The 21,841-nt window shown below is 37.2% G+C and overlaps 2 protein-coding genes across 6 annotated transcripts; both read left to right on the top strand.

Moving 5' to 3' along the window:
* The first annotated feature begins 1,653 nt into the window (after positions 1 to 1,653).
* LOC135587787 (glycine-rich domain-containing protein 1-like) lies at positions 1,654 to 9,182 on the top strand. 2 transcript variants are annotated; one of them, XM_065079545.1, is made up of 9 exons: positions 1,654 to 1,795; positions 1,884 to 2,064; positions 3,643 to 3,760; positions 3,860 to 4,114; positions 5,087 to 5,536; positions 6,104 to 6,624; positions 6,990 to 7,191; positions 8,275 to 8,427; positions 8,506 to 9,182. In XM_065079545.1, exons 2-9 carry the CDS (start codon positions 1,904 to 1,906, stop codon positions 8,974 to 8,976), a joined length of 2,331 nt encoding a protein of 776 aa, XP_064935617.1. In that variant the 5' UTR covers positions 1,654 to 1,795; positions 1,884 to 1,903; the 3' UTR covers positions 8,977 to 9,182. The 2 variants fall into 2 exon arrangements, with proteins under 2 accessions (XP_064935617.1, XP_064935616.1); XM_065079544.1 differs by having other exon boundaries at positions 1,865 to 2,064.
* A 149-nt stretch (positions 9,183 to 9,331) lies between these two features.
* Positions 9,332 to 15,878, top strand: LOC135587788 (polyadenylate-binding protein-interacting protein 7-like). 4 transcript variants are annotated; one of them, XM_065079548.1, is made up of 7 exons: positions 9,332 to 9,969; positions 10,290 to 10,459; positions 11,155 to 11,965; positions 13,258 to 13,666; positions 13,779 to 13,849; positions 15,048 to 15,172; positions 15,681 to 15,878. In XM_065079548.1, the coding sequence occupies exons 2-7, from the start codon at positions 10,440 to 10,442 to the stop codon at positions 15,736 to 15,738; spliced, it is 1,494 nt and encodes a 497-aa protein (XP_064935620.1). In that variant the 5' UTR covers positions 9,332 to 9,969; positions 10,290 to 10,439; the 3' UTR covers positions 15,739 to 15,878. The 4 variants fall into 4 exon arrangements, with proteins under 4 accessions (XP_064935620.1, XP_064935621.1, XP_064935618.1 ...); XM_065079549.1 differs by lacking the exon at positions 10,290 to 10,459; XM_065079546.1 differs by having other exon boundaries at positions 10,290 to 11,965.
* Positions 15,879 to 21,841: the final 5,963 nt, after the last annotated feature.

The raw sequence follows: 21,841 nt of genomic DNA, 5'->3' as shown, positions 1-21,841 counted from the left end.
ATCCTCCTCTTCCATTTCTTTTTGTTTCAATATCTTTTTATCTTCTTTACTCTTTTACTCCTTCATCTTCTCTCCCTTCTTTTTCTCTATTCTTTCTCCCCCATCCTCCTCTCCTTTATTATATTCTCAAAATTTGATAATTAATTATCATAATTTATTTTAAAAATAATGCTAATCATCTTAGAATCATATCATAATAATTCTATAAAAGTTTCAATTGACTTATTTATAAATTAATTAATCAAAATTTAACTAAATTACACTTACCATAAATTAATTTCGAGATCTAACTTTTATTAAACCAATTCAACTTCTTTAATTATTAGTATTATTAGTTACTATCATGATAGCACTTGGATAGGGATGATTTTACTACATTATCATTAGGAATTATAAGATATAGATATGAATAAATTAAGTGCTATCTAGGTATTTAATACAATTTGGCTATCAATGTTCCATACGAGTCAATTATAATTAAATGGTATGGTAATTTTGTTCGGTGTATTTGATATACAAAATACAAGAGCCAAATATAAATTATAGTCCACCAAAATACTTAATTTTTCTATCCAAATTAATTTGTATTTGATTAAAAGATATCGAAATTCTACATCAATAAGTAGATAGACTTACTATCTAAAACTACTACTTTGTCACCGCCTGCACTTCACCTAAAGATGCATATGCAGTACAATGATCACTAATAGCTGTACATGCGACTAATTTTGTCTTCCTCTCCGCCTGCAACTTCACCCACTTCAATTCAGTTGCATGTGTGTAGTACACTCATCTTTCTCATTGCAGTACATGCGGCCCACTTTTGCCCTTCCTATACTTTGTAATTTCAAGATTATGATTATATATATATATATATATATGTGTATTATTTTGCATTATATATATATATATATATATATATATATGTGTGTGTGTGTGTGTGTGTGTAATTTCTTTTTTTACTTTACTATATAATTCTACTATATATATATATATATATATTCATTTAGTATAAGCGAATTCTTGAAAAAAATCTATCTATTTCGATTTTTTTTCTATGAGTGTTATATGTTTTTAGAATTATCTAAGAATGCCTCTATTTTTATCTAATATATGAAATATCTTTGAATTGATTTTTTTTCCTTCAATTTTTATTTTATTTTCTCTATAATTTTTTTTCCCCTCCATTTCTATAGTATTTTTATTTTTTCAGTAAACACTAGGAAAACACTTTTAACATAATATAAAAATACTATAATATAATATTTTTATTAAAAAAAATTAAAAATAACAGGCACTTTTCAGTAAAAACTAAAAAAGAAGAACTTCTTTTTCTCAAGAAATCATTCTAGTTCTTATGAGATATTCACAAAATCTCGGATCTTATTTTTTCAGCTCCAATCACTCATAATTTATCTAATGAATAAATTAATTAATGAATAATTCTTTATTTTTATTTATTTATTGATATAACAAGTATTTTACGGAAGGGCTTGTTATTACCAAACAAAGAAAAATATTATTTAAATTATATAATTGATAGTCATATAATATTAATATTTTGATCCACATATTTTAATAAAATATAAAATATAAATATAATATTTAGGGGCATATTTATAATTTTCGAAAGGTTGGTTGCGTATTGATCCGTTTGCCTCACCTCTCCACGGCATAAATATGGAGGGAACGCTACACGCCGATCCCACGCACTACTTCCCCGCCACTCCCGAAAGGTGATCGATCCCTCCACTTGGTTCGATCTCCTCCGGCAGTCGATTAGGCTTCAATTTTGGTTGGGGATCTTCGTCGATTCCAAATTCTTGCTGGCTTTTGAGTCGCAAGGTGTAATAATTTCTCGCAGATTGTTCGTCTTGTCACAGCTTGTCGCGGGAGCGAAAAGATGGAGGAGGACCAGGCGTCGGCGTGGCTCGAGGCGCAGACGATCGCCATCAGCGAGGACCTCGTCGCGGCCGCCGAGCGGCAGCTGGTGTTCCTTGCGGCGGTGGACCGGCGGAGGTGGCTCTACGTCGACGGCCCCTTGTTGGATCACGCCATCCGCAGGTACGGACTTGCTTGCCAATTTCATTGTGTTACGGTGTAAATGACGAGTTCCGATGCTGAAGATCGCATCAGGGGAACATAAAAATCGAACTTTGAACCTATTTTTGTGGTGAGAGTGGCCAGGAATTTCTAAAAGGATTTTTATTTGATCAAACAATGAGATTGTAATAACCTAAGTTGATGTTGTTGTTTGGAGTTTGCCACCCAACCAAAGCAAGCCTTTTGCTGGCCATATACGGCTTTCTTATTCAATCTGCTGGATAGGTGAAGGGGTAAAAAAAAAGTCAACGTGGTTGCTTAGCGAATATGCATAGAAAAGAGTGAGAGCATTTGGTTCTTGTGCCAAATGAACAATCAGGATAAAGGAGTCCATTAGATGATGTGTAAAAAACTGAGGGATAAGACCAATGGGTTAAATGATGGCTTCATTAATTGGACAATCAAATGGTCCAATGAGTGGTCGAGGTACCTTATCTTATTGCAGCACAATCTATTGATATAATGTGGCACAAACATTTTCTAAATGCAAGTTAGGTGGCCCATTTCATCATTAGGGTTGACATAGTCAAAGAGTAGTAGATCCAAAGGAAGTATCTATATAAAACGATCTTACCTCTGTTCAGTACAAAGGAGAACATATTACATAGCTAAGATGATTTAGTTTAATCTTTCTCTGGGAGGAGTGGTCCAACTAAATGGAGAGACTATATATATATATATATATATATATATATATATATATATATATATATATATATATATATATATATATATATATATATATATATATATATGTCAAAGTTCTACTTTGAACCAGTACAAAAATATATATATATTACACAGCTAAGATGGCATCCAATGCGTGGCACCTGGTTCCATGGAACAGAGGGCTGCATAAACCTAGTTCTTTCATTCTACTATGTACAGGACCAGCCCAAATGAAAGCTTTGAACTTTTCATTTGATGTAGTTGCCTGACTTGCGAGAGATGGTATCAATGGCGAGCTGACTGAAAGACACAAAGAGAGGTGCATTGCTTCCTCTTTAATCCCAGTCGCACCACCCTTCTCTGGTGACTGGACATGTAGACCATATATGGTCCCAGATCTCCACATGGTTATTGCACATCACTCAGATCAGTTTTGCATCGACTCATCTGTTCTTTGTTACATATCCATCCAAATACTTTGATCCTGACAACTATCATACCACACTGGCAGAATAGAGTTGCTAATTGAACTTGTAGAGTTTGATGTGAAAAATGCATAGACTGTTCTAGTAGTTCTTGATCTAACCTTCTTTCATAATGTGGCTAAACAAATAATCATTAGAAGCTTGTTGTGACTCAAGGGAAATCATGAAATTATGTGAGCACTTCTGGAAATTCTGATAGTGATATTTTCCTTCTTTAGTCTCTCTCTTCTTTCTTAGAAAAGGTTGAACTGTAAGAATTTTACCTTTGGAGAATAAGATCCAGGTTCTATGTTTTGACATGCCATAATGTGAGAATAAGATGGCAATAAGTACTCCTTTAGTCCTTTTTTCCTTTCTTTTGATGTATGGCCACTTTGCTATCTAGGTACAAGGCTTGTTGGCTTCCTCTGCTAGCCAAACACTCTGAATGTGGAACAACAGATGGTTCTCTGTATGTTCCTCTGGACTGTGAATGGATATGGCATTGTCATCGATTAAATCCGGTGGGCATCTATTATGACTTCTGATAATTGAATTCTCATGCACAACTGTTTCTTTCTCTGGTTCTTGTTGGACAGTTTCTTACTCTGTTTCATGTTCAGGTTCAATACAAGAAGGATTGCGAAGAAACTTTTGGGAGGATCCTGGATAACCATAATGTCATATCCTCTCTGCAAGCGAAATCCAAACATGAAATGTCAGAGAAATGGTCTAAGCTGTACCCAGAGGAGCCTTTTGAGCTTGACTGCAGCAGTACTTTCTCAGAGGAGACTTTCAATAAGTGCCCTGGAGCTGCTTTGGCTTTTACATATGACTTGGTTTCTGCTGTTAAAAGGCAGTCTTCTTTCTGCTACCAGGTAGCTCCGTTAGTGTCTTTTTTCCTCTATACCGCCGCAGATATCCAAGGTTCTAATCTAGTGTTTTATGGTGATTGATATTCTTTATTTATCTAAATGCAAGAAACAGGAATGAATTTAGCAATAGCAACATATGGTGTACTTTGCAAACATTTACATATTCTTATTTGTGTCTTACTTTGTCTAGCGTTCATACGTTAAGGATGTGAGTCCAGTAAAAGATATAGCAGCATCTGAGGCTGCTAACGTAAAGGACCCACTCATATGTGCCATGCTTTTTGGTCAAACAAATGAGCATATTAATATTTACACTGCAAACATTGACCAGCATTTTTTGAGATAACCAAGAAAAGCACAATGTGTTAAGCTATAAATGCATAGTGAGCAAGATTTCTGATGATTTTGGGTGGTTATCAATTGCACATAACATAAAGAAATGGTAAAAGAAAAATACTGACTGTGATTTGCTGACTTCCATGTAAAGATCAATATCGAGCTTCCTCCAAAGATGGTTTTCACATTATTTAAGAGAATTTTTTGGTAGCAAATACTTGGGAACAACCAAGCGAATGATATGATTTAGATAGTTTTCAATTGTAGCTCACCTTTTTGATGCTATATAACGTGACCAAGGATTATCACTTGGAGTTTGTAGATGTTTCTATGCCCTGTGTAGTGTATGATCCCTTTTACATTTAGAAAGATACAAACATTATCCTTTGCCAAGTAGCAAGTTCACTCAGTTCATGCTTGAATGATCTATGTCATTCTTCATTTCTATTACACTAATGTTGACTGATTGATTAAATTTCTAATACTAGTCCATAAGATCTCTATATTGCCATACTATGCAGTATAATTTTGCCTGAACAATACGGAATGCCTTTTCATCTGCATCATCTGAATATTTATGATCTTTGTTTACATTCTGAGATTGCTATTTGTTTCTGACCTCAATCGTATTACTGATAGATCTCAAGACCATACATGCTTGACAACCGTTTTCTTGAAGCAGCAGTGGCCAGATATAAGGGGTTTCTGCATTTGATCAAAACAAAGCGGAATAGGTCAAAGAAACTCTTCTGTGTGCCAGCCTATGACATAGATCTCATATGGCATTCTCACCAGCTGCATCCTCTTTCTTACTGCAACGACATGATTAAGCTGCTTGGGAAGGTACTGGAGCATGATGACACAGACTCTGACAGGTCCAAAGGAAAGAAACTTGATGTTGGTTTTAATGAAACGACCAAGCAATGGGAAGATACATACGGTTTGAGATACAGGAAGGCAGGTACAATGTACAGAGGCAATTGCCCTTCTCCCGTGATATCGGATTTCTCTAGCCATCTGGAAGTAAATGAAACTATCCCTTACAGATCTCAGAATCACCTTGTGCTTCCTCAACGGATGGTTGTCGAGGTAGGATTCAGAAATTGTTTAAGTTGTTCCTTTGATTTCTAACTGAAAAAGATAGATCGTTAAACAATGGTTATTTTCTTATAAAATGGTTATCAGATATTATGCAATTGTCTTTATAGATTTAATCGAAACTGTCAATCAAGCTTTGCAGCTTCAGGCTGCAGAAGCTTTTAGTGAATTTGATTCTGAGATCCTATACTAATTTTGTTTTTGATAATATGATTGTGCTATTTTAGAATAATAAATACTAGCAGTAATGGAATCTATATAAACATAAAGATTTGTCAAGACAAAGCACCAAATGAATCTTGGTACAACAGTAATAATGCTCATTTGCAACCATCATGTTTGAGTCAAGAAAACAGTTTATTTCCTTGTAGGGTAAAAGATTTGATTACATACATCAATTCTCTGAAGATACTCATGCATTGAGCCATCCTTTATCAAGATAAGCATTAAGCACATCTCTTCTGAAATCCATAACAATGAAGTGGGGCTATACATGCAATTAAAGTGTACCATCTATGCTTCACAAATTTTTTGTTGCAATCATTCTTTTTTCTGCAGGTGCTTTTGGAGATTGTGGGAATAAAAAACTTGCCAGACGGTCAACACGGTGACTTGTTTGTGTCGTTTAGTAAGAAAAAACCAGATATGCTCTTCTATGGTGGTACACTAGGCATTCAATCTGAAACTGGCAAGAGAGATTCAGCTAGTTTCAAATGTGAACCTACAGGGGAGCTTGTTTTGGCCCTCATGTCCAAATCGGATTCCAAGATTGACTCATCCGTGCCAGCAAGAACTATTGGGACAACGTCGATTGCCCTTCAAGACTTGATGAATCCAGAGTCTAAATTGTCCATCGAGAAGTGGTTTGAATTGAAGCCTCAATCAGGAACTGTGGACTCTGAACCAGTTTGTCTATTTGTTGCTGTGTCTTTTACTGTTCCAGTTCCTGCTCCCCTTGAACTTCGCATGCTCAAGTCACATCCTGTCTCCACCTTACCACTCCAAGAGAAGGAAAGGATCAAAAGTTGGACCCGTTTCCTTGATCATAATGGTGATGAAGTCAGCTGTCTACAACTCAGGTATTCATACCACATCTAGCTCTATAAAGTGATCCCTATATGGATGTAGTTGAACTATTTTGAGCCAGATATTGTTATTTTCTGAAGGTGCAAATGCACTCATCTTATCCTTAGTTTTCATATGTGCTAACACTCGTATGCAGTCACATGGTATTGTACGTCACTTGACGGACCACCTAGTCTCTATCTACTGTGGTAACGTGTGGCATGTATTTAGAATATAATGAAAGAATATTATCAGAATGGTAGGGAAATTAATAGTATTTTATGCTTCCTATCTAAAATATTCTGTCACCTCAATATCCGTGATTTGCCAAAATATACGAGATACTAAAATTAATTGATTGTTAATTTAAACTCCACAGGAATTTGGAGAAACCAGAAGAGACGAACACCACTGCTTCAAAGAAGGAAGTTGTTGGCATATCAAGACTTTCGAGAAAACCATGCTTGCTAGCAGAGTATGCAGACAATAAGTGGTCACTGAATGACTATAATATCTCACTAGTTGTTGAGAAGGAAAAAAATCAAGATGCACATACATTTGAGATTAAAGGTGATCCCCAGGTAAGTTCATCAAGTATAAGTTCTATGAACTACTAAATCATGATGAAAGTTGATGTTTCTATTGATATTTTTTACTTCTTATATGATGCCTTCTGGTGCTCTTTAATGGCTAAAAATGATTAATCATGCAACAACAACTGTTAGGTTTCCTTTTTGGCTACTAACCTGTAAGGCATTTGTGAAGCTGATCTATAGGAACTCGAAAGACTCATAATGAAGAATGGGATATAAATATTCTTGATTAATGTGCACTTTGTTCCAACTGCTATCCTTGAATGCCATTTTCAAGAGCAAAACAAATGTACAAAATATACTTGCAAGACTGAACTTCAGGTCCATTTTGACTACTAAGATAAACAGATTACATGCTTGCTGCCAGATCTTGAATTGCATCACAATTTAGATTGTTTTGGAGGCTTCATCTTAGCTTTGTATGGTTTCTCTTCACATTGAGAGTGACATCTGTCATAAAATCTGCTACATGTTAAACTAGTCAACTGCTTCATAGATAATATCCTTATCTAAATGTCACATATCTGTTACAAACATGATCAGTCAAAGAAGAACCGAGCTATCTAAGGCAACTTTGATGGGAAGATTGAACAAGATTGGGATTGAAGCAAATATAATAGATACCAAGATAGCATGGTATGAGACCCTTCATAGAGCTAAAAGTAGATATGTAAGAGCTTAAATGACCAGAAATTGTTTCAAAACAGTCAATGCATTTCAAACAAGAGAATGTCACAGCCATTTCATGTCAGTTTCTTAGTATGAGATAACTGATGAGAACTAACAAAGCCACTTTATATAACCAGTCACCAGCTTTCATATGAGTTATTGACATCAAGAAGTACATGTAGCCACTAAATCTATTGACCAGCTGACTGCTTCAGTAGATGTTCACAGACAGTATTAACTGCTCCTCCAATGATATAATGTACCTTTTACATCTTTCAGCATAAAGGTCGATCATTTGCTCTGATTAACTCTCTTCTGTTTCTCAATATACTTCTTAATACCTTTTGATACATACAAGCTTATCGAGGTAAGGAGTTAACTTAGCATCTCATTGTCAAACAGCTGAAGCTCTTCTTCGGCAAAAAGCTGGAATACGAATCCAAATGTTGCAAGGCGAGAAATGACAATGAGTTCATCACACTTGTGGAGTTATCTGCTGAAAGCCCCTATGGAAAAGCAGTCGCATTGTTCAGCATGAAATCAAACACTGTCGAGGTAACAAGCTTCATACCTGCAAACTAGATTGAACTTTCGACATCGGTAATCAGACTACTTATCCTCCTTGGCAAGTAGGTCAAAGAAGAGACGTTTGCTTTGCTTGGTATCCTACTGGCATTCATAATCAAGAAAGAAGGATGCAATGCCCTCTTTCCCGACAAAGAGGAGGCAGAAGAGATCTCCTCCCCAGCAGTTACTGAAGCGAAGATTGTCGATTGTGGAGGTGGCTGTGGTGGTGGTTGTGGCGGTGGGTGTGGAGGTGGCTGTGGAGGTGGCTGTGGCAACTTTTTAAGCGGCGTTAAGTCTGGTGGTTGCGGCGGCGGATGTGGTGGTGGGTGCGGCGGAGGTTGTGGAAATATAATTGGAGGCAGCGATTCCGGCTCCTGTGGTGGTGGTTGTAGCGGCGAGTACGGCAGTCGCTGTGGCAGTAAGTTGGCAGGTGACAAGGGAGGCGGCGGTTGTGGCAGCGGCTGTTCCGGTAGTTGCGGCGGCTGCGGGGCCGTCGTAGGTCCCAGCAACGCAAACGTGAACCCGGTTGCTGCTTAGCGGGATGACACGTGTCGTCAAGGTGGGCGCTGTTGATGCTTCGGAATAATGGAGCGTTTTGCTCCTTGTGCTGTTATGTGCTGGTATTAAAAGTCAACATCGTGATGATTATGGTCAAACCCTTAAATTTGTATGATAAATAAGACAGGCAGGCGGCAATGAACTCCGCTACCATCCACCATTCAAATGCATTTCTACGGTTGTGACGGGCTTGATGGTCCGAGTTCGTGTGGATCTTGGGTTTTGGTTGATCAGATTTCGGGTCGGGTGTGAACTTGATCCGTTCTCAAATTCGGATACGAATCCTACCTCATTACGGATTCGGATCGTGATGCTGTGATTAGCCAATATGATTGGGTTAAGAGGCCTCGTAAAGTTCACTATGATTAGCCAATATGATTGGGTTAAGAGGCCTGCGTTGGAGGCCTAATGGGCTTATCCGGAAGCAAACAGACGTTTTATCCTACCGGTTCCTTAATCTTGACCGTCCATTCACGATGATGCACGACGACGTGAGGAGGCCCGAATCGTCACGCATGCTGGAACGGTTCAGATGTGCTCGAGTTCTGATAAACCAATGGCTGGGATTCAGGGGAAGCGTTCATGTGCTATCTCTTCTCACAATAATATAAGGCTAGTCGTCAACACAAGCGAGCGGGCGAGAGAGGGAGGGAGTGTGGATTTCTCTGTTCCCTCGTCCTTCGTTGATTCGAGAAATGGAGCCCCTTCCTCTCGCAGCAGCCGCAGTAGTCGCGAAATCGACCAGGGATTGACAACCGCCGGCGGGATTCTAAGCGGAGCCAGCTCGAGCAGGTGAATCCAGGGGGGAGATTCACTTTTTTACCTTCTAATCCGAAGCTCGGGAAGAATCTTTGAGGTGAAATCCAGAGAAGGGAGAAGGAGTAGGAGCTCGCTCGTTGTCACTTCCTTCTTTTCCCTTTCACTCAATGGATTCGTTCCCAGCCGTATTCCCCCTCATCGATCTCAGAAAAGGTGGGAACTTCTATCTTTAATCTTCTCTGGCTGATGTTCTTGAAGTTTCTTTCACTGGTCTGTTCTTTCGATGAAATCCGCGAATCTGGCCTTCTCTGGTGTGTTTCATGGTGAGGGTTTCGTGGGAGATCATTTTCATGTCTTTATTGAAGTTGCCGGATGAACGGTTTTTGATTGAGGACCTCAGGAACCCTTTTACTTAGAGTTCTCCTCCTTGTACCTGCTGCTTGTGTTTGGGTGTGCTGATTGGCTTTTGGAAGCTTATATCTGTTTCTTTACTGAGATCTGATGTGATTTTGGGCTGTAATTTTCGTTCGCAGGTGATGTTCACACTTTGAGTCGTTCCTTTCGTATGTTGGAAGATCACAACAATCATAGACAGCTAAGGAGGTTATCTGTTGGAATATGACAAGGGTGCAAGTAAATTGAAATATACGAAGAGCAATCCTACCTGAAACCTTGAATTCTACATGCCACTGCTGATATATTTGTATAGATCTCCGCATCTTAACAGTATTTAGCTTCATATTTTGCTTTGTTTCCAGCATACAGGTCCAAACTAGTTGTCAGAATTACGATTGTAAGGTTCCAATTAAATTGAGAAAAAGATGGAACTGTAGTAGGATAAATGAAGTTGAAGTTGTCGGTATGTGTGAAAAGATGGAATTTTGGCCCCCCCTCCCCACCCCAACCCGAACAAAAAAAAAAACACCTAGTTATCTTTTCATCAGTCTTAGTGTGTTTATGGATACACAAAACCAATTGCAAGTTGCAACTGCCCGATAATGAATTTCCTTGTCGTAATTATGATCGTAAGGTTCCAGTTAATTTGAGAAAAAGATGGAACTACAGTAGGAAAAATGAAATTGAAGTTGTTGACATATGTGGAAAGATGGAATTCTGTCTATGAAGTATCCCCCCAAAAAAACTTAGGTATCTTTTCATCAGTCTTAGTGTGTTTATGGATACACACAAAAACAATTGCAAGTTGCAACAGCCCGATAAAAAATTTCCATAACCTTTACTGAAATGAAACATTCATACTCCTTGAAGAATGTTGGATACTTAACTATGACAAAAAATGCCTTATTTTTTGTTATACATGACGGATATGGTGTTTTTTATTATTGAATTGTTTGGTATGCTTGCTGTAGTTGTTATGTGTAAACATAACATTTTCTGCAGGATTGGGATAACTTCTTCCGGGAACTTCTTTTTTTGTAAGATAAAGATGAACACGTCCAACATAGTTTCAGACAGCAAAGACGTAAAGTTCAGTTCACTGAATAAGGCTACTGCATTAAATCCCAATGCAGCAGAATTTGTTCCTTCATGTGTTAAATATACTTATGGAACCACTGAAGCCTTAATTACTCCAAAGCTTGATCTACCAGGATCTTCTAGAAAATCAGTCTTAGATCGATCAGAGTCCAACATTTCAAATAATTCAGATGATGAGGTACACCAGTATTGGCCTCATCGGCTTCCAGACGACATCACTCCTGACTTTGAAGTCATGGGAGAAGATGAGCTGCATAAACCTGGACACCTTACACTAGCAGGTTTGTCAATTCATGATAGTGTTGGACAATCAAAATTTTCAGGGTCAATGACCACTAGTGGTGTATTGGATATGTGGGATCTATCTTCTCCAACTCTTGATAATATTAACTTGAGTGGAAAGATGAGATATCCTGGATCCATCTATGCTAAAGAACAACCATCAGTTGCTTCAATAACTTCAGCTGATAATTTATGGAGTAATCCTCTCATAAATGGTGAACAGCAGGAGGAGCATCGTTATAATGGGAATCATAATACCAGTTCAATGGGTGATTTGATAGGTGATAATGTGTTTTTGGAGAATTATGTCACTGATCCCATAGAGTTCTTGTCATCACAGTTCCCTGGTTTTGGTTCTCAGAGTCTTGCAGATGTTTATTATGGGAATGGATGTGATTTGAACTTAACCATTGGGATTCTAGCTCAGCTTGAGGTATGTTTGCATCTGTTCAATTTTATTTTTTTTTTGTATAAATTAGTACACTTCATGTCTGACCATGTGTTGAATGTTGAGACTTTAAGAAGCCACAGATTTGGTTCCCTCGTAAATATGTAAGAAAAGCAAATTTGGCAAAATATTGGTGTTTGATGTCTTCATGAAGGTTTTGGAACTGTGGATGGACCATAATTTGCTGTTTATTCCATGCTTAAAAGAGTGTGCTTTAACATCTGCCTAAATCAGCAAGTGCAATTTGCTGGTTGACAATACCAACATGTCATCTGGATTTAGATTTACAAGTGTGGAAAAATATGAATTTTGACTGTTTGACGTCCTGGAAGAATTACTGGAAACCAAAATTTTCTTATTTATTTTTTGAAATATATTTAAATGCTTAATTTTATCATCTTAAACTACTGAATGAGCTTTTTGAAAATGTATTATCATGATATATGTTGCTAGGGTTTAGAAAACAGTGATGGAATGGAAAAGGAAATTTGTTAGAACTTTAGAAGCACAGAGAATATCTTGCGACCATTCATTCATCTAGTGGGTCTCTTTGTTTCTGATCAAATGAGATATCTTGGTTTCTTTCTCTTTTCCGTTTAGCAAACCATAATGGCTTTATGTTATTAGAATTTTGAGCATATTTGAGATCATTTTAGGATGAAGAGCAAAAAAAGAAAGTCTCTGATGATTCAGGATTTGATAATTGTGTTGCTGTTGTGGCTAAAAACAAAGGCTTAAATTTTTTTTTCTTTTACTGTTGGACATCATGATTAGTTGTTTTAAATAGAATGGCAATGCACAGAGAGCTTGACTGCAAGGACATACTTTGCTCTGCCACTTATTGGCACAAATCTGAGATATCAAAACAGAATTAGTATTATAAAGGTGATGTTTGAAGTTTGTACATTCACTCTTTGGTTGCCTTTTGTCACATTTATATATCTGTTATTTCTGGTGTAACACATGCTCTGCTTATCACAAACTGATGATGCATGAACGTTTATCTAATAATATTTCCAGGTGACTCATTTCTAATAGCTTTCATCTTTGTAATGAGTTTTTGTTTTTCTTATCATTAATTAGATAAGGAGGTGAATTTTAGTTTATAGCTTTTGGTGCTGTTTTTTCTGAAGCATTTGTAAAGTTTTGCCACAAAATGCTAGAGTTCTATTGATAGCGTTAAAGGATAGCACAATGGTTCAAAAGTTGTATGTTAATCACCAGGTGTAATTTAATGGGTTGCAAGGAGGTCTGACAGTAAAATTTCCATATTGCAGCTTCAAGTTGACAGTGGTTTTGGCCCAAACCTTGACTCAAAGTCCTCGGCTACCCCAAACTTTAGCCCACTGGACTTTCCTACCCTTCCAGTAGGAAACACTCAGAATGGTTTGCCAAAGCCTGATGGAGAAGATCTCCAACATGGCTTCATTACATATAGATCTCCTGGTATATTAAGAGGTGACATTGATTTTGCTCCAACTGTTAGAAAACTAGCATTGCAGGATCCTGGTCATTGGAAGTATGATGGAAATGGTACCTTTGATGGTAGCACTGGTTCAAGTAGAAGTTCCAGATTGTCAGGTAGCTCGTATAATGGTAGTGGCAGAGTTCGTTATGGAGACAAATGGAGTGGTTCAAGTGCAGCTCGGGCATCTCCTGTTTGGCTTGAGACTGGGGAAGCAATGGGTAAAAATACTCTTACAGTAGCTTCTCTGTGATTTAACAAAATTGTTTCATCAATCCCCACTTATTTAGGTGGTTTTCTTCTAATTGTTTCTCCATTTTTTGTCTATGGTAGCAAATATTTATACAGAATCGGGGGAAGAAGCTCGTGATTTTACACGTCTTCGAAATGCATGCTTTGAACAGGTAGGTGTGCTCGTTTCTATTGCATTTAGTGTAGGAGGACAATGTATTTACTCACAAGTGACAGAGATATGTCTGTTTAGATTGATTGACTCTATGTTGTTGGCTGAATGTTTAACTGACTGGTTTAGATTTCAGTGTTCTTATATGTTGGATACCTGTTAAAATAGTACAAGTAATATAAACAGCGATCTATAGTAATCAGATAATGCAGATCATCAGTGTCCTGAGGACAGCAAGAAAATCTGGGTTACATTTTAAAGTTACCTGGATGTTTCTTTTTTGTTGTCCATTCAAAATTTGTATCTAAATTAGGGTAGGTGGACTGATTCTTTTTAATGTTTTAAAAGAATAATCACACTTAATATCCCCTGGATGCAAATTACATTTTGTTGTGTTTCTGAAAGATCAGAGGAAATAACTTCATGATATATGATTGTCAATTAACCCGTTGAGAGAGGTTTGTCTAGCCTTATAGTAGTTTTCTTCACCAACAGATCTAAGATATGTACGCATGTAGTCAAATTCTCCAATTTCCTCTGCAGTCACATGTGGGTTACACAAGTTATTGGAATTAGCCTGTTGTATGTTTATTTTGTTGCTATTTTGGCTAATGGATTGTATTTCACTTATATCTCTAGCTTGAAATGCATATCAATTTTCAATCGAATGCAATCTTGTGACTGACCTCTTGAATCCAGAAAACTTTACACCTAAAGCATACTGGACTTAGCTAACACACCTCAAGGTCCAAGGAAATACATATGCTAAAACAAAGCAGATGAAATTAAATGTTGTGCCAGAAAAATAAATATGAACTTCTGTACATGAGGGTCACCTTGATATGTCTCAGTTTTACAAAGTGCAAGATCAAACATGTTCATTTTGGAGATATGATAATATATTGAAGAGATAATCAGATACACATCAAAATTCAAGTAACAGTATAAAAATAAGTCTAGATGCTTGAAACATGTCCATATCAGGAATAAGATTATCATAATGTGGAGGCATGTCACATGATTTGTCAGAGTTAGTGAAGATGTGGAAGATCAACTGGCATTTTTGGGTGGTTTGCTTATGTAATGTTGCTATAACGTTTGAAATACTATGAACTGATGTATGCTTTCTTACATGTGCTTAACTGGGAATTTGAGCTATGTAGTTTGTAGTAATGAGCTATTTTTATGAATATTGACAGGCAAGACAAGCCTATCTAATTGGAAACAAGGCTCTAGAAAAGGAATTGAGTTTCAAGGGTCAGTTGTACAACATGCATATGAAAGCAGCTCGTCAAAAAGCCAGAGAAACAATTTTCCAGAAAAGGTTGGACACTCATCATTTTTGAAGTTCATGTTTCATCTTGTGTATTCATTCCTACTTTCCCCTTCAAGTTCTGTACTGACTTTTTGAATTTTTAAAGTGTTTCCCTAGAATTATCTGAGCATGTTGCCTTTACTGGGCCGGCAGATGTTCTTGTTGAGTTGTTGTAAAGATTCTATAGTAATTTTAGCTATTTAACTTTGTTCTGTATCTTAATCAGTAGTTCCATTCACTACTGTTACCACTTCACCTTCCCTTCTGATACACACACACACGCCCATATGATTATAGCCAATGTAAATCAGAATCATACAAGGGTTGGCCTGTATATTCATTAGGGTAGAGAAATACTACTTGGTTTGTTTGATTACTTTGATAATTAATTCCAGTTTGTACATTCACACTGTCTGCCAAACTAATTTCTTCTTTGATCATTTGACTTTATTGAATCCTGAGCACTAGGTTGGCATCCTGAACTTTTTGATCTTTATGGCTGTCAAATCTGGAATAGTCAAAATCAGCGGGGTACAAGATCGGTTGATAGATCTGCATGGTCTTCATGTGCGTGAAGCTATACAAGTTGTAGATCGTGAATTGAGCAACCTGAGGAGCACAGCTACGGCTACCGGGCAGCGACTGCATGCTATGATATGTGTTGGCACTGGACACCACACCAAGGGCTCCCGCATCCCCGCCAGGCTCACTGTCGCAGTCGAACAGTACCTGCTCGGTGAAGGCGTTCACTTCACCCTGCCTCAGCCTGGCCTACTCTGCGTCGCTATAAATTGATGGCTTTTATGCTATACCTCAGGAAAGAAAAAAAGAAGAAAAAAAAACAGAAAAGGAAGGAAAGAAAAAAAGAAAAAAAACACAGTCCAATTTTTGTTCTGTATATTTCTGAAGTGTTAAGATGGAAATATCTAGAGTACGTTGCTACAGTAATATGAAACTAAACAGTAATGGCTTTTTTTGGCCACCTCCTGTAAGTTAATTCAGTGGGACTCTTTATTATTATTTTTTTATCTCAAGGCATATCTCTGTTATAAAGTTATAAAATTAGTAGGGTGTGGGTGTCAGATTATCTGATTTTATCTAATTAAGTAAAATACATTATAAATATGATTATATTTTATTTAATTAGGAAAAATATATTATAAATATGATTGGATTTTATCTAGTTAGGTAAAATATATTGATGTAAGAGATTTAGAGATTATAGATCTCCTAAGGATAAAAAAAATTAGTTATTTAGAGATTATAGATTTTTTTTATCTTTCTTCTATCCCTAATTCATCGCTAATAACAATCCTATAGAGGGGAAAATATATATATATATATATATATATATATATATATATATATATATATATATATGAATGTGTATATATGTATGTATATATATAAATGTATATATATAAATATACATATGTATATATACATATATATATATACATATAAATAAATAAATATATATATATATATGTATATGTATATGTATATAAATATATATATATATACATATATATATATACATATATGTATATGTATATATATATATATATATATATATATATATATATATATATATATATACACATATACATATGCATATACATATACATATATAAATATATAAATATATATATGTATATATATATACAATAACTTATAAAATTATGTCAAGGAATTAATCTTGAATAATATTAAGAAAAATAATATTCACACAGATATTTAGATAATTATAAGGCTAGTTGGAAGGATCACAAACAAAACTGTTAAAAATTTTATGAAATAAATAATTAAGATAAATGTTCAAAAAGTTTAAAGATTTAATTTTATGATAATTACTAATAATATTTAAACTTTATTATAGTTTACAACTAGTGTGTTCGGATATTTAAAGATAAATTTTAATTTATTGATAAGCCATTAGTTGATACTTTAATTAAAGAACATATAAACTTCAATATGATAATATTTGGAGAATTCAAGATTATATTCTCACTATGTTTAACAAAGCTGTAATCTCAAAAACTTTGGATATAAATATAGTTTTTTTTTCATATAATTTATTTTTAATTTTATTTCTTTTTAGTTTGATTTATTTAAAATTCACTATAATAAAATTAAAGATAATTGAAACTTAAATGAGCTAACTAGTATATATGCTTAGAAAGAATTAAGATTAAAGTAAAAAAAAACTTATAATATTTTGGGTACTATTTAAAGAGTGAGATAACAATAACAAAAAGTTAAAGTATAAATAATTTGAGTTTATAAATGCTATATAAACTCATAAGAGAAAAATCTTCATAATAAAATATTACTTTTATGGTAACAAACTGTGAAAAAAAATATAAGATTTTGGTTCAAAAGGAAAATATATAAGTCTGACTTGGTAGATTGATTCTGATGTTTCAACTTATATTATCAATAATAGAGATTTATTTTAATATGAGAACTAAGTGTAGAGAAATCTAACACTGACATCATATGTGCAACGGAAGAACATAAATAAAATTCTTATATTTCCACAAAAAGGTTTCATCGTCGTGTGAAGATTGATGCGAAAAATATCGTAAAATAAAAAATCATGCGTATATGAGAGATGTGTTTTACCTAGCGAGATCATATATCCCTGAAATCCTGTAGATCCATAAGAGAGGATGAAGGAGGTCAATTGTCCTTCTCTCTAGTAGTGTTCCATACGGTAGGGGTTATGAACACACTCCTCGAATCGCTGCTCATATCTCTACACGCCCCAAATAGGGGCTATTAGCTTAGGAGAAAAATGAGAGAGAAGAATACGAGATGACAACCAAAAAGACTTAGTCTATGGCCCTTTGGTTTCCTCTTATTTATAGAGGGCTCATATCAACTTAACCCTAATGAATCCTGCTATATTGGATACTAGATCTTCATCCAACTATTCAAGCCTATTAAATTAGTGGGTCTCTGCTCAATAATCTCTCATTAGCTCTTTTTAGATATCATCTATAGGATCCAATAATTCAGAGGCTTATCACATCTGCAACGAATTACAAATATGATAAGTACTACTAGTATCCAATACTCATGTATTATCACAAGAATCTGACAAATAGAGACTAATCATGAATATATCTGAAGCTTCTCCAAACTTCTGTTTCGCCTTCTCTATAAGGTATTCTTTGTAATTCCTCTTCCAATGCCCATCTTTACTATAGTGGAAGTACTAGTCTTTTTCTTTTGCTAGGTCATTTTTAGTAACCATTGCTTTATCCCGTTTGCCCTTGCCCTTGCCTTTCTTAAGGGACTTCTCTATCTTCCTTTTCTTTCTGGTCTCACCAGTACTGAGAACTGTTGGGAAATCATAAGGGGGGGGCGACATCATATGCGCAGCGGAAGAACAAGAAAACAAAAATCCCCGATTCCCAAAAAGATGTTCATCGTCGTGCGAAGATTGGTGCGCAAAATCCGCAAAAAACACAAAAACTGCGTATAGAGATTGTGTTACCTAGGGAGATCGTATATCCCTGTTTCCTTGCAGATCCTTAGGAGAGGGTGAAGGAGGTCAAGCGTCCTCCTCTCTAGCGGTGATCCACACAGCAGGGTTGCGACGACGCTCCTCAAAACTCCAGGCCTACTCTGAGGTGGAGAGGGAGAGGAGAATAGGAAGGGCAAGCAAAGATTCTAGCCTATGAGGCTGTAAATCCCTCCTATTTATAGAGATCCCGTGTCAAAACCCTAATGGGTCCTTTCCCTAGTGGGTATTGGATCTGCATCCAATAAGACAAGGGCTCCGTCGGATATCTCATATCCGAACCTCTACTCATCGCAATGCCTACCATATGTGTGTGACCCTCTAGGCCCAATATCGAGCTGGCCGTGAGTCATACCTGTCAGAACTCCTTCTAACTAAGTGAATTATTATCTCTGTAATAATTCACTCGACTCATCGACTACGGAAGTACTAGGCCACTACGCCGTAGTCCCTAGACGATACAGGGGAATCCAATCCATTGGACCTGTCTGTCCTCAGTTACCATGTACCTATAGTCCCTCATCCATCTAATATCCCAGAGACCGTATATCGAGCATGGTGCTGTCAGACCCATACGGTTTCTACTCGAGTCTCGCTCTAATCGGATTCTCCCGGAGAACTCTTTCTCTCTCAACCCGAATGACCCTGGCCAGGGATTTGTCTGAGCAAGAACACATGGGATATTCCTCTCATGATACCGAGAGTGGATGATCCTCTATCGACACTCAATAGCCCTCGTAAGGTCGACTACCACTCCCAATGACTAGCTGTACTAGATCTGGGAACAGCCAAACCTATAAGTCTGGTATCAAAGAGTGGAGCACTCATACAGGACATCCTTGGTGTCTCAAGTCTAAGAACCAGATACACCACTAGGACTACGGAATTGTTGTCTGACAATAAGGCATCATCAACCATCCAGCATTCCGTAAGCGGATCAATCAGTGAACTCATTCTCCAATGAGCACCTGTACTGTATCCCTAGTGTCCCTACACGAGCAGCTATGAGACCAGCTGCATCCATCATATGGACGGGTATACAGCACACCAGTCTATCCGGTTATCACGATGTCCCTCTCGAGTAACCTATGACCGGGATTATTTAGGATATGTGTTTAAAGGTGAATCGATCTCATTATCGTGATCTCATCACGATCCGATTCCCATTGCACAAATCCAAGGACATCACAATATATATGCATTTATGCAATAGTTATAAAGTGATATACGCCAAAATATACTAAGCAAAAAGATTCTGTATCAAGTCACACGTGCCATCACTCACGTGATTGGCTTGCTGGGCACTTATGACTAGCAATCTCCCACTTGACCTAAAGCCAATCACCTATGTGTCTGATCCCCATCAGACCCCTGTGACGCTCAAAGACAATCTGAGACAATGGCTTTGTTAGTGGATCTGCAATGTTATCTTCGGATGGAACTCTTTCCACTGCTACATCTCCTCGGGTCACAATCTCTCTGATAAGGTGGAACCTCCTCAGAACATGCTTAGATTTCTGATGAGACCTAGGTTCCTTCGCTTGAGCAATTGCCCCGTTGTTGTCGCAATATAGGGAAATCGGCTCCTCACTATCCGGCACGACTCCCAAATCTGTGATGAACTTCTTCAACCAGACTCCCTCCTTTACTGCATCTGATGCAGCAATGTACTCCGCCTCTGTGGTCGAGTCAGCAGTGGTATCTTGCTTGGAACTCTTCCAGCACACTGCTCCTCCATTCAAGGTGTACACATACCCTGAATTCGACTTGCTATCATCGACATCAGACTGAAAACTTGAGTCAGTGTAGCCTTCAACCTTAAGGCTATTACCTCCATATACTAGTAAAAGATCCTTAGTCCTTCTCAAGTACTTAAGGATACACTTTACTGCTTTCTAGTGCTCCAAGCCTGGATCCGCCTGATACCTGCTCGTGACACTCAGAGCGTGCGCTATATCAGGCCTAGTACATAGCATGGCATACATGATAGACCCTATTGCTGAGGCATAAGGTATCATATCCATGTTCGCCCTTTCTTCTGGAGTCTTTGGGGACATACTCGTAGAAAGCGATATCCCATGTCTCATCGGTATGAGACCTCTTTTGGAATTTTCCATGCCAAACCTTTTGACAATAGTTTCTATGTACCTGGACTGGGACAAGCCAAGCATCCTTTTGGATCTATCTCTATAGATTCTAATCCCCAAGATATAAGATGCTTCTCCTAAGTCCTTCATGGAGAAGTGTCAAGATAACCAAGCCTTTATTGTGGATAGCATTCCTATGTCATTCCCAATGATGAGGATGTCATCCACATATAACACCAAAAAGCTAATAGCGCTCCCACTTACCTTTCTGTATACACAAGGCTCATCTTCGTTCTTAACGAAGTCATAAGATCTGATTGCCTCATCAAATCTTATGTTCCAACTTCGGGAAGCTTGCTTTAGTCCATAAATGGATCTAAGCAACCTACACACCTTATCTGGGCAGTTCTTGGACACGAATCCCTCAGGTTGCATCATATACACCTCCTCCTCCAGGTTCCCGTTGAGGAATGCGGTTTTCACATCCATCTGCCAGATCTCATAATCATAGTGTGCTGCAATAGCCAATAGAATTCTGATGGATTTTAGCATTGCTACGGGTGAGAAAGTTTCGTCGTAGTCAACACCTTGCCTTTGACGATACCCCTTAGCCACTAGCCTTGCTTTATAGGTCTCTACCTTTCCATCTACTCCGATATTTTTCTTAAAGATCCACTTGCAACCGATGGGTACAATACCTTCGGGTGCATCAACTAGGTTCCAAACCTTATTGGAGTACATAGAATCCATCTCAGAATTCATGGCTTCTTTCCACTTCCCGGAGTCTATACTCATAATAGCCTCCTCGTAGGTCTAAGGATCAATATCCTCTACATCCTCTGCTCTAATATGTCCCACATATCTCTCAGGAGGATGGGATACTCTATCAGACCTGCGTAAAGTTGAAACTTGTGTATTAGATACCTGAACAGACTCGGGCTGTAGAGTGGTGCTTGAGCTTGGTTCTCCAACCTCGCTCAATTCTATCATTCTCCCACTGTCTCCGTCAAGAATGTGTTCCTTCTCAAGGAACACTGCTCTCTTAGCTACAAAGACCTTTTG

The sequence above is a fragment of the Musa acuminata genome, chromosome BXJ1-8 (assembly GCF_036884655.1).
Source record: "Musa acuminata AAA Group cultivar baxijiao chromosome BXJ1-8, Cavendish_Baxijiao_AAA, whole genome shotgun sequence".
Taxonomy (NCBI): domain Eukaryota; kingdom Viridiplantae; phylum Streptophyta; class Magnoliopsida; order Zingiberales; family Musaceae; genus Musa; species Musa acuminata.
The sequence above is the reverse complement of the archived record's forward strand: the minus strand, read 5'-3'. Positions and strand labels throughout refer to the sequence as shown.